General features: G+C 42.5%; 2 protein-coding genes across 2 annotated transcripts; one reads left to right on the forward strand and one right to left on the reverse strand.

Moving 5' to 3' along the window:
- Window positions 1-3,244: 3,244 nt before the first annotated feature.
- rabepk (Rab9 effector protein with kelch motifs) lies at window positions 3,245-5,408 on the forward strand. The gene is made up of 7 exons (XM_057019915.1): window positions 3,245-3,588; window positions 3,665-3,819; window positions 4,015-4,170; window positions 4,302-4,466; window positions 4,668-4,817; window positions 4,898-5,047; window positions 5,125-5,408. The coding sequence occupies exons 1-7, from the start codon at window positions 3,536-3,538 to the stop codon at window positions 5,316-5,318; spliced, it is 1,023 nt and encodes a 340-aa protein (XP_056875895.1). The 5' UTR covers window positions 3,245-3,535; the 3' UTR covers window positions 5,319-5,408.
- A 2-nt stretch (window positions 5,409-5,410) lies between these two features.
- On the reverse strand, window positions 5,411-9,085 carry hspa5 (heat shock protein 5). The gene is made up of 9 exons (XM_057019914.1): window positions 8,928-9,085; window positions 8,293-8,442; window positions 7,951-8,182; window positions 7,731-7,865; window positions 7,535-7,647; window positions 7,059-7,449; window positions 6,741-6,978; window positions 6,476-6,643; window positions 5,411-6,382 (listed from the first exon to the last, which is right to left on the reverse strand). The coding sequence occupies exons 2-9, from the start codon at window positions 8,409-8,411 to the stop codon at window positions 5,817-5,819; spliced, it is 1,962 nt and encodes a 653-aa protein (XP_056875894.1). The 5' UTR covers window positions 8,412-8,442; window positions 8,928-9,085; the 3' UTR covers window positions 5,411-5,816.
- Window positions 9,086-9,888: the final 803 nt, after the last annotated feature.

The raw sequence follows: 9,888 nt of genomic DNA on the forward strand, positions 1-9,888 counted from the left end.
AATAATTCAGGGTGTCACCAGATAGCTCAGGAGAGCCTCGTTAGGGGGCCAAAGGCTCGTTGCTACGCTTGGCGCCGACAGTCACATGTTCCTCATATCATGTTCCACACATGCAAACAGACAAACGGACACTTTCCTGTACTGTTAATCTCCTTGACGTCGTGTCGGAAACTGTGCTTGCGCGGGTCAAAGCCGCAGCAGAAAATACTGAGGCTTTTATTCCATATTAAAAAGGGGAGAAGGAATCAAACCCACCGTGAGTCGTGAGCAGAAAAGAGGTCGGTTCCAGGGAGCCGGCCGGAGGCTTCCGCAGGTAAGCTCTGTGACAGGTCATCTCTGAGAACAGGCAGGTAGCTTCTCTCACACACACCAGCTGAAACTCAACACCTCTGTGTGTGTGTGTGTGTGTGTGTGTGTGTGTGTGTGTGTGTGTGTGTGTGTGTGTGAGAGAGAGAGAGATTCTAATATCAATTGTTCAGTGGTGGGTTACTATCAACAGCCCTCACAGAATATGACCTGAACATTTCGAAGGGCACTTTATTACTGGCTGTACAACGATCCGCCTGCGGTGTTAGCTGGTGACGGGCGTACAGTGAATTAATTGTGATCTGAGCAGCAGGGGGAAAAAAGAGGAGAAAAATGTATTCTGCGCGACTCCCACGCACCAATTAAAGTCGGTGGAGTTTGTATTGTTCTAATGAGTCGACCACTGGTGGGAGACTGATCTCTGTCTGAGGGAAACGACATCTTTTCCCAAAAAAGAGAAACACTTCCTGTTCTGAAAACAGTTTCTGGTATTTCCAATTGGCTTTTTTATGGCAGAGCGCATCAAAGACAATGCCAGGAAAATCACCGTAGCTTTTGGAAATGTAACCTAAAGATCCTGTGATCGCCAGTGTTTCATCTCTAACTTTTATTCACAACTCCTCCTTTGTTCAAGAGAAAATGCAGACAGCCGGCCACTCAAATAACCAAAATAAAGATTAAACACGGGTTTCGTTTTTTTTTATCACGGATTAAACTGTGACTGTGAGCACTGAAAGAGATCTGAAACAGAGGCAATAATCCAGATTATTTGCCAGTGTGGTTTAGCACACCTCGAGGTGAAATGTGAGCCGACAGTCAGAGCTGCAGCATATTATTCTGACATCTTGCCCAGCGGTGGTGTACCAGTAACCCAGAGATGAACTTCTGCGCTAATCCTGATTACCACAACGCAGGCCGATCTCCAAAACAGCCGATCAAGCCTGGCTAAGTGGTTAATGGGGTCCGAGAGCAAAGCGTGCACTTCAGAACCAGTTTAAATATGAACTGCAACAAGCTGAAGGCTCAAACACAAACTGTCTCTGCTTCCCTCACACGACGTCCCGTCGCCCACACTTTAAAACAGTCATCATCTTTCCCCCTCTAAATCTGAGCTGCCAGAAAAGGAAAAAGAAAAGTCCCTGATTCATTTTGATTCTTATCTTTTCTGTGAAGTAAAAAACAAAGGAGTTCTCTCAAACGCCACTTCCCTGGAGAGGAAACCGCTCAGATAGAGCTACTGTGGCATGGCCTGGTGAGGGTTGGCCCACACGACTGGTCCAGCCGTCACTTGCCAGCGTCAACTACGATCATGTCCTGTGGAGACATCCAGATTGCACAAGACAAACAAACTGTACAACTGTAAGCACGAGGTGGACTTAATTAAGAGATAAGAAGGAAAGAGAGGGACAACTCCCAAGAGGTGATGATTTTTCAATTTCTGGGGGAAGATTGCAGTTGAGTATAAAGTTCTGACATTTAACGGCCGCAGAGACGTCCAGACTGTCAAAAAAAATCTGGGAATTCTTTCAAAGACAGGGAGCAAAAAAAAAAAGAATTATTATCTCTGTGGTTGCTGCTCAATGTTAATATTGATTGATAAACCAAAACTACTTTCAATGAACAATTCTGTCAGTATAAGTGGGTCTGCATTATTTTGATTAGACCAAACCTTTCCATCATTGGGAGGTCATTCATTTTAGATAAGAATGAACTTTTGCAAGTCTACATCAGTTTATAAATGGAGAATGTATTAATCTGTGGTGGGAAGGGGAGTGTTTAACAGAGATTTGGATGGAGACAGAAATTACCTCTCTGGCCATAACAAAAGGACTTTCAGGCGAGAGGGAAAAAAGAGAAAGTACAAAAATTTCGATGAAGGACTAAAATAATCTATTTGAAAAATTGTCCTACTATTCTGAACAGTTGCCAAAAAAAAGTACAGATGACAAAGTGCTTATCCTTGCTCCTTCCTTTTTGTGCTATTATTCCTTTTTATTATCAGTAAAAATAAAAGGTTTTCAGTTCAAGCAATTGATTGGCCGGTAAGAATGAATTTGCAATTTGCTATTTTACATACATGAAGCTCCTGCAGGAGTAATAATTGTTCACAGCTTCATTTAATAAAGTGGTAAAATTCTGGAAAGTGTCTGAATTTTAGCTCGACTTTATTACTGATTCTTGCTTAATCTAGAAAATCAAGTCAATGTTTTGTAGGGCCACAGTTTGCTTATTTATATGGATGTCCCCTTCCAAATGATATAAAAAGATGACATGTAAAATAGAGTTGAAAAGTGCACCATTGTAAATAATATCTTTCATTCTAACCCACAGGTTTATAGACGATTGCGTGTCAAATATGCAGAAGCCTTCTAGTTTCAATACAGGGACAAACCTGCCACCTAGTGGACAATGTGTGAAGCGCACATTTTATATTTTTAAAAGAGGTTAACGACATCTGACAAGCCGAACTAGTCTCATTTGCTACTTATGTTGTAAATGTATGACATTTACTCATATGCGTTGATAATTTGTATCTTTGAATCTTACCTTGATTTCTGAAGAAAAAAAAACTCCATAAATTAACGTCTTTACGTTAATTTTATGGATTTTTGTTTTTATTAGATTAGATTAGCATTAGAGTCACTGCGGGAACGAATTGAAGTGGAACCTTTGTGACAGGGCAGCACTGTGTCAGGTACAGTAAAGATGGAACTCATCTCTTGCCACTCATACGACAGTGCATTTTTAAAAAGTATAACACGACTTCATTGAGACATTCCCAAGACATTTACCCAAAAAATGTTTTTGGGGCAAAAAAAATCTATCGTTAATTAATCCCAATATAGGATCCGTAACATATGTTAAAAATTAAAACCACTTTTGTACTTGAACTGTCTATTTTAAGTTTTGCCTTTTCTTTTTAATTTAACCCGGAAGTGCAAAAAGAAAAGGGGAAGCACTTCCTTTGGGCTAGCCGCTAACATTTATAGCTTTTCTAAAAACTAAACTACTTACATGAAATATCACTAAATATATATTCTGTAATTGGGAATATATTCCAAAACTAGGATAGTGTGCCTTTCAGCCTGCTTTCGATCTTTAATATCATTTCAATTTAGCCATATTTATCTTGGGAGCTTCTGATCTTGAGATGTATTAGAGTTATGAAGATATGAAATATATAAAGACTAATATTTAAGTTCTTTGTACCATAGACATTTTTATTGTCATGGAGTTTCTCCCGGTCCTTGAAGCACTAGATAAACCTAAAGAAGGAATATGGTACGTTAATCTCATTTATTCATATTTATGATGCAAGAATTTTCCATTTTACAGATTTTCGTTTTGTCTTCAACAGGTATTCATTGATCCCCAGGGGCAGCGCTCCAGGTGTTAGTGTTGGTCACACCTGTACATTTATTCCATCTGTGAATGAAGGAAAAGGAAGAATAATTATTGTTGGGGGAGCTAACCCCAGTGGTAGTTTCTCAGATTCACACATCATTAATTTAGGTAAAGGAATCTTTGTGGAAAGCATGAGATGTGTGATTTTTATGTTTACCTAAATTATTTAACTGACAGCCATCACTCGCGGACGTTTTCGACTGTTTTCCATTTACTTTTAAGTCCCTATGACTGACAACTGAAGGGCTAGGCTGGCTAAATCTCATTTGTGTGTACCCCTTATCTTTTGTTTTTCCTTACCAGATAATCACGAATGGGACATCCCGGACTGGGAGAGTCTGGAATCAAGATATGAACACTGCAGCTTCGTACCAGCAAGCTCCCCACAGACCCTCTGGGTGTTTGGGGGTGCGCAGCAGACTGGAAATCGCAACTGTGTCCAGAAATTACAGCTTAATGGTAAACTGCTGCAGATGAAATAATCATTTTTTCTTATTATATCATAGATAAATAATAGTCAGTGTTACTGTGCTTTGACCATACAGTAACGTTAACAAAGATTGTGATCCAGTCCGTTTGTGTATGACCAGATAGCGGGTCTCAATGGAAGAAAGTAGTGGTGAATGGCAGTCCACCCTGTCCCAGAACATACCACACTAACTCAGCCTCCTTAGGGGACAAACTGTATGTCTTCTCTGGAGGAGAGGCTGGAGCTTCCCCTGTCTCAGACCCCAAACTTCACGTCTTGGATACAGGTCTGCAATATGTCAAGTATGTTTAAATCTTACAAAAGCTGGCTGGTATAGTTCAGTCATTTTACTTTAGTTGTGCTCTCAGTTGGTTTTTGGTTGCACATTGTATTTTTTGTGCAAGTATGAAAAGCCTACAGCGATTCATCGAAAAGATAATCCTGAAGAGAGCTACAACATTAATGCTCGTTTGTGGTCTTCACTCAGCCACTGCTGCCTGGTCCCAGCCAGAAACCCAGGGAAAACACCCCCCGCCAAGACATGGCCACATCATCATTGCATTGGGTCCAAAAATTTACATTCATGGAGGCATGTCTGGAGACAAATTCCACAATGATATGTTCTCATTGGACACAAGTAGGTCTCAGTTTTGTTAGTTTTCTGCCTGTTATTTCCCTCAAATGATTCCAAAAATTGTTTTTCATGTCTATTTCAAGGGAACATGATGTGGGAAAAGCTACGGACCAAAGGAGACATCCCACAGGGAGTAGCAGCCCATTCGGCTGTGTTGGTGGGAAAGAACATCTACATTTTTGGGGGAATGACTGTTGATGGAGCCACCAATTCTATGTATAGATTCAATGCAGGTATTCACTTATTTTCCACATCAGTTCCGAGTAAAAGCCAAAGGTCAGTCTAATGATCTTATACTGTTTTTTTAAAGAACAATGCAGATGGACACTTGTGAAGTTTGAAGGGGATAAGCCTCCCAACCGCCTTGACCACTCCATGTGTTTACTGCCATGGAAAGTGTGCGATGAGGAAGCCACCAGGACTGTGAACCTGGCCTTTGTGTTTGGAGGGATGGACACCCAGGGCGTCATTCATAATGACTGTGTTGTGACTGTGGTATCGTGAAAGTAAATTTACCAATACAGGTTTCATGAAAGTTCAAAGGTTGTATACTCATTGTACATCAGTAAAATGTAATAAAGAGCCAGACGGTAACATTTTGTATCAAACATTTATTTTTAGTGATGTCTTCCTGTAGTACGATGACCAGATTCAATAAATAACTTGACATTGTCTCAACATATCGAGCCCTTCGTTACCTAGACATCAAGCTTGGTGGACCCCAAAACACATGCCCGCCCCCGCCCCCCCCCCCAAAACCTCCCCACTACAGAACTGCCTAAGAACAGCAGCAAGCCTCATCTGGGCTGATGAATACCTCCGCCTCATTGCGAAGAGAACACCTCACACCTGAATGAAAAGTCTTTTAGGAGCTTCAGGAAGTTGCTTGTTACCGCCACCCCGACCCACTCATTCCTCTCATGATTGAGTCCCGTTAGTTCAGTATGTACATCTAATTGCCATTAGAAGTGAAGGGGTGACAAATGTTGACTTGAAACCTTCCTACAACTCATCCTTTTCTTCTTGTGTACCATCTGCCTCAGGTGGGGGGCCACCAGCGCTACCGTACAGCTTGCTAATGATTGGTTGGACCACCTCCTCCAGCGACTTCTTCTTGGCCTGGAAGTCTTCCGTCTCGGACTCCTGATGAGACTCCATCCACTCGATCGTCTCCTCCACTGCCTTCTCAATGGTTTCCTTGTCCTCGTCCGACAGCTTGCCGCCGAGCTTCTCCTTGTCACCAATCTGGTTCTTCAGAGAGTAGGCGTAGCTCTCCAGCTCATTACGGGCGTCAATCCTCTCCTTCAGCTTCTTGTCTTCGTCAGCAAACCGCTCTGCGTCGTTCACCATGCGCTCGATGTCCTCTGGCGTCAGACGATTCTGGTCGTTTGTGATGGTGATCTTATTTTTGTTGCCTGTGCCCTTGTCCTCAGCTGTGACTCTTAAGATACCGTTAACGTCGATTTCAAATGTGACCTCAATCTGCGGTACGCCACGAGGGGCAGGAGGGATGCCAGTCAGGTCAAATGTTCCCAGCAGGTGGTTGTCCTTAGTGAGAGGACGCTCACCTAAAGGGGGGAAGAAAAGTATAAAAGTGAAACTTTATTTTTGTAGGCAGATGACTGAAATACAAATGACTGGGTTCAAAATCTCAAACTTACCTTCATAAACCTTAATGGTGACAGTAGGCTGGTTGTCTGAAGCTGTGGAGAAGATCTGAGACTTCTTTGTGGGTACCACAGTATTTCTGGGGATCAGTTTGGTCATTACGCCTCCAACAGTCTCAATACCGAGGGTCAGGGGGCAGACATCCAGAAGAACAACATCACCTGCAAGAGAGGAAAATATTTAGTGAATTTAAAGTTCTCAAGCCCATTGGGGGAAAAAAAAAAAAGAAAAAAACAATTCAAATGACAACTGACTCACCAGTATCCTCCTCTCCAGAGAGCACTCCAGCCTGCACAGCAGCTCCATATGCCACAGCCTCATCAGGGTTGATGCCCCTAGATGGCTCTTTGCCATTGAAGAACTCCTTCACCAGCTGCTGGATTTTGGGGATACGAGTGGAGCCTCCAACCAAGACAATCTCATCGATGTCAGTCTTTTTCAGGTCAGAATCTTCCAACACCTTCTGCACAGGCTTCATTGTGGATCGGAACAGGTCCTGTTGAAACAAAGAGTTTAGTTTAAGTTTGTAAAGTAGCATAATATAATGTTTAAATTAGCTCATTAAAAGAGATTTACCATGTTAAGCTCTTCAAATTTGGCACGGGTCAGTGTCTCGGAGAAATCTTCTCCCTCAAAGAAAGACTCGATCTCAATGCGGGCCTGGTGCTGGGCAGACAGGGCCCTCTTTGCCTTCTCAACCTCACGACGCAGCTTCTGGACAGCACGGTTGTCTTTGCGCACGTCTTTGCCAGTCTTCTTCTTGTATAGCTTGATGAAGTGTTCCATGACGCGCTGATCAAAGTCTTCACCTCCAAGGTGAGTGTCACCATTGGTGGCCACCACTTCAAACACACCGTTGTCAATGGTGAGCAGAGACACGTCGAAGGTGCCGCCACCGAGATCGAACACGAGGATGTTCTTCTCGCCGTCCTTTTTGTCCAGACCATAAGCAATGGCAGCAGCGGTTCTAAAATATCAATAATACATTAATGACGGGAAGGTTTTCTTTGGTTTAGAATTTCCTGCAAATTATCTCTTCACAAGACACTTACGGCTCATTGATGATTCTCATAACATTCAAACCGGCAATGGTTCCAGCATCCTTGGTGGCCTGACGCTGGGCATCATTGAAGTAGGCAGGAACAGTGACTACAGCATGTGTAACCTAAGAAAGCAGGTGACACATTCAATTAAGTTATTCCTGTTTCATGATTTTTCTTTTATGTATATTATTTGACATTTTTGTACCTTCTTGCCCAGATAAGCCTCAGCAGTCTCCTTCATCTTTGTCAGCACCATAGCAGAGATCTCTTCAGGAGCAAATGTCTTCATCTGGCCACCAATGTCAACCTGAATATGGGGCTTGCTCTTTTTTTCAGTGATCTAAGGAAGATGATAACTCATTATTACCCACATCACTCACAAAAACTTACAACATGCAAATGTCTAGAGCATTAGGAAATCTTACCTTGAAGGGGAAGTACTTAGCATCCTGCTGCACAGACGAGTCACCCCAAGTGCGACCAATCAATCTCTTTGCATCAAAGACGGTGTTCTCGGGGTTAGAGGTCAGCTGGTTCTTGGCAGCATCTCCGATCAGACGCTCCCCTTCTCTGGTAAAGGCCACATAAGATGGGGTGATGCGGTTTCCCTGGTCATTAGCGATGATTTCCACACGGCCATTTTTGAACACGCCAACGCTACAAAGAAATCATTTGGAAAACCATGAACAACGTGACCAAGGCTTGCAGGACTCGGCAGTCACATTGTGCTCAAGTTTAATCTACCAACTACAGCTTTTATTTCTTACCAAGAGTAGGTGGTACCCAGATCGATTCCAACCACAGTCCCCACACTGTCCTTCTTGTCGTCGTCATCGGCAAACACGGTGCCGACCAACAGCATTACAACCCACAAGAGCTTCATCATTGCTGGGTGCAGGTCAGATATACCAAGAAATCTGAAAAGCAACACAAAACCATAAAAATTAGACTTAACGTTGATGACGTGCCACGTGCCCTCAAATTTTCTTCAAGTAGGACCGGATTCCAAGCCAGCATTCCATGTAATCCAGTTATTTGAGAAACGCGGGGGCAAGTAGTGAATATTTCCCGTAAAGTAGCGAAAGCTGAGGAAAAGGACGTTTTAAAAAGGGTGGAGCGCCACTGGGTGTTCCGACTAACGGATGAGGTCCATCCGCCGGCGGTAGCCTATGCTAGCTAACCACGTTATAGCGTGTCTAACGTTCCTTCGAGGAAGGTAGCATTACTTTGTTACTAGCAAATTTAAAGAGCATTCTTTTTATTTAGCGAGCAATCGAAATCTAGAGACACAGTTTAAAAAGCTCGATCACGTAAAACACATCGTTGACACAGAAAATGGCTGGCAAGTTTCCGATCTTGAAGAAAATGAATCTTGCAAATGCAATTACATATGGATACATACCTTAAAATGCAGTACTTTCAATGGCTTAATGGCCTTGGAGATGTTTAGAACAGTAGTAAGCTCTTCCAGCAGAGTGGTTTTCGTTTGTCTCCTCTATTGCTAACTCCAGTGAACTGTTGTTGAATGAGCTCTGTCCATATATAAGCTGTCACAGCTTCCCCGTCGTGGAGGCTTCTGATTGGCTGATTAGCAGCTCGTTGGAAGGCGCTGATTGGTTTGGCCCGGCACGCTGGCCGACGCTGATTTGCACGCGCACAGCCGACGTGACGTCACGTTTTTGGCCGACTGCGCCGACGCTGATTGGTTGACCGTCAGACACATTGTCCATCGCCGTTGGGGAAGCGACACGCCACTCTTAAGAATAAGGAAAAGAGAAGGGGAAATGTGAATTTTAATCATTATCTACATCTGAAATTTACGCACTATGAGAGCCCCATTCGTATTGTTTGAAAATTACCTTTAATTATTGCAACTGCATGGATATGGTTTCATGTCAGAGATAGTCATGATGACTTACAATGAGTCAGAATGTATAAACCCTGTGTAATGCATGATTTAATATCCATAAAGAAGCTGTTGCATCATATAAACTGGATTGCCTGAGTGTTTCATTGGTGATTTTAGACTTAGAAACACATGTAAGTGTATATATTTAAATATATATGCACTGATCAGTAGTCTAATGTTTTCGTGATAGGATTGATCTTTCCAAAAAATTATGACCTTGATTACTGATGACACAAATTAGGCTACAGTCCTCATTCAAGACATCAGGACTGCAAAGTAATGTTTCACTTTTGGATGATTCTAAATAGGTCATTATTACATAACTAGAGAAAGCCGGAATAACCAAACCTTGAACCCTGAACTTGCAGGCAGTATGAATACAGCTGTTATATTTAAGATGATAAGTTAAAGGCCTAACCTCTTTATAGAAAATCACTGTTCTTTGCATCTAACT

This window comes from Takifugu flavidus, chromosome 20 (genome assembly GCF_003711565.1).
Source record: "Takifugu flavidus isolate HTHZ2018 chromosome 20, ASM371156v2, whole genome shotgun sequence".
Classification (NCBI taxonomy): domain Eukaryota; kingdom Metazoa; phylum Chordata; class Actinopteri; order Tetraodontiformes; family Tetraodontidae; genus Takifugu; species Takifugu flavidus.

Coding starts and splice junctions, on each gene's coding strand:
- rabepk (XM_057019915.1), top strand. CDS start 3,536: ATGGAGTTTCTCCCGGTCCTTGAAGCACTAGATAAACCTAAAGAAGGA. Junction 3,589..3,664: donor AAACCTAAAGAAGGAATATG/GTACGTTAATCT, acceptor TGTCTTCAACAG/GTATTCATTGATCCCCAGGG. Junction 4,171..4,301: donor CCAGAAATTACAGCTTAATG/GTAAACTGCTGC, acceptor GTGTATGACCAG/ATAGCGGGTCTCAATGGAAG.
- hspa5 (XM_057019914.1), bottom strand. CDS start 8,411: ATGATGAAGCTCTTGTGGGTTGTAATGCTGTTGGTCGGCACCGTGTTT. Junction 8,183..8,292: donor CTGGGTACCACCTACTCTTG/GTAAGAAATAAA, acceptor ATTTCTTTGTAG/CGTTGGCGTGTTCAAAAATG. Junction 7,866..7,950: donor CTAAGTACTTCCCCTTCAAG/GTAAGATTTCCT, acceptor CATCTTCCTTAG/ATCACTGAAAAAAAGAGCAA.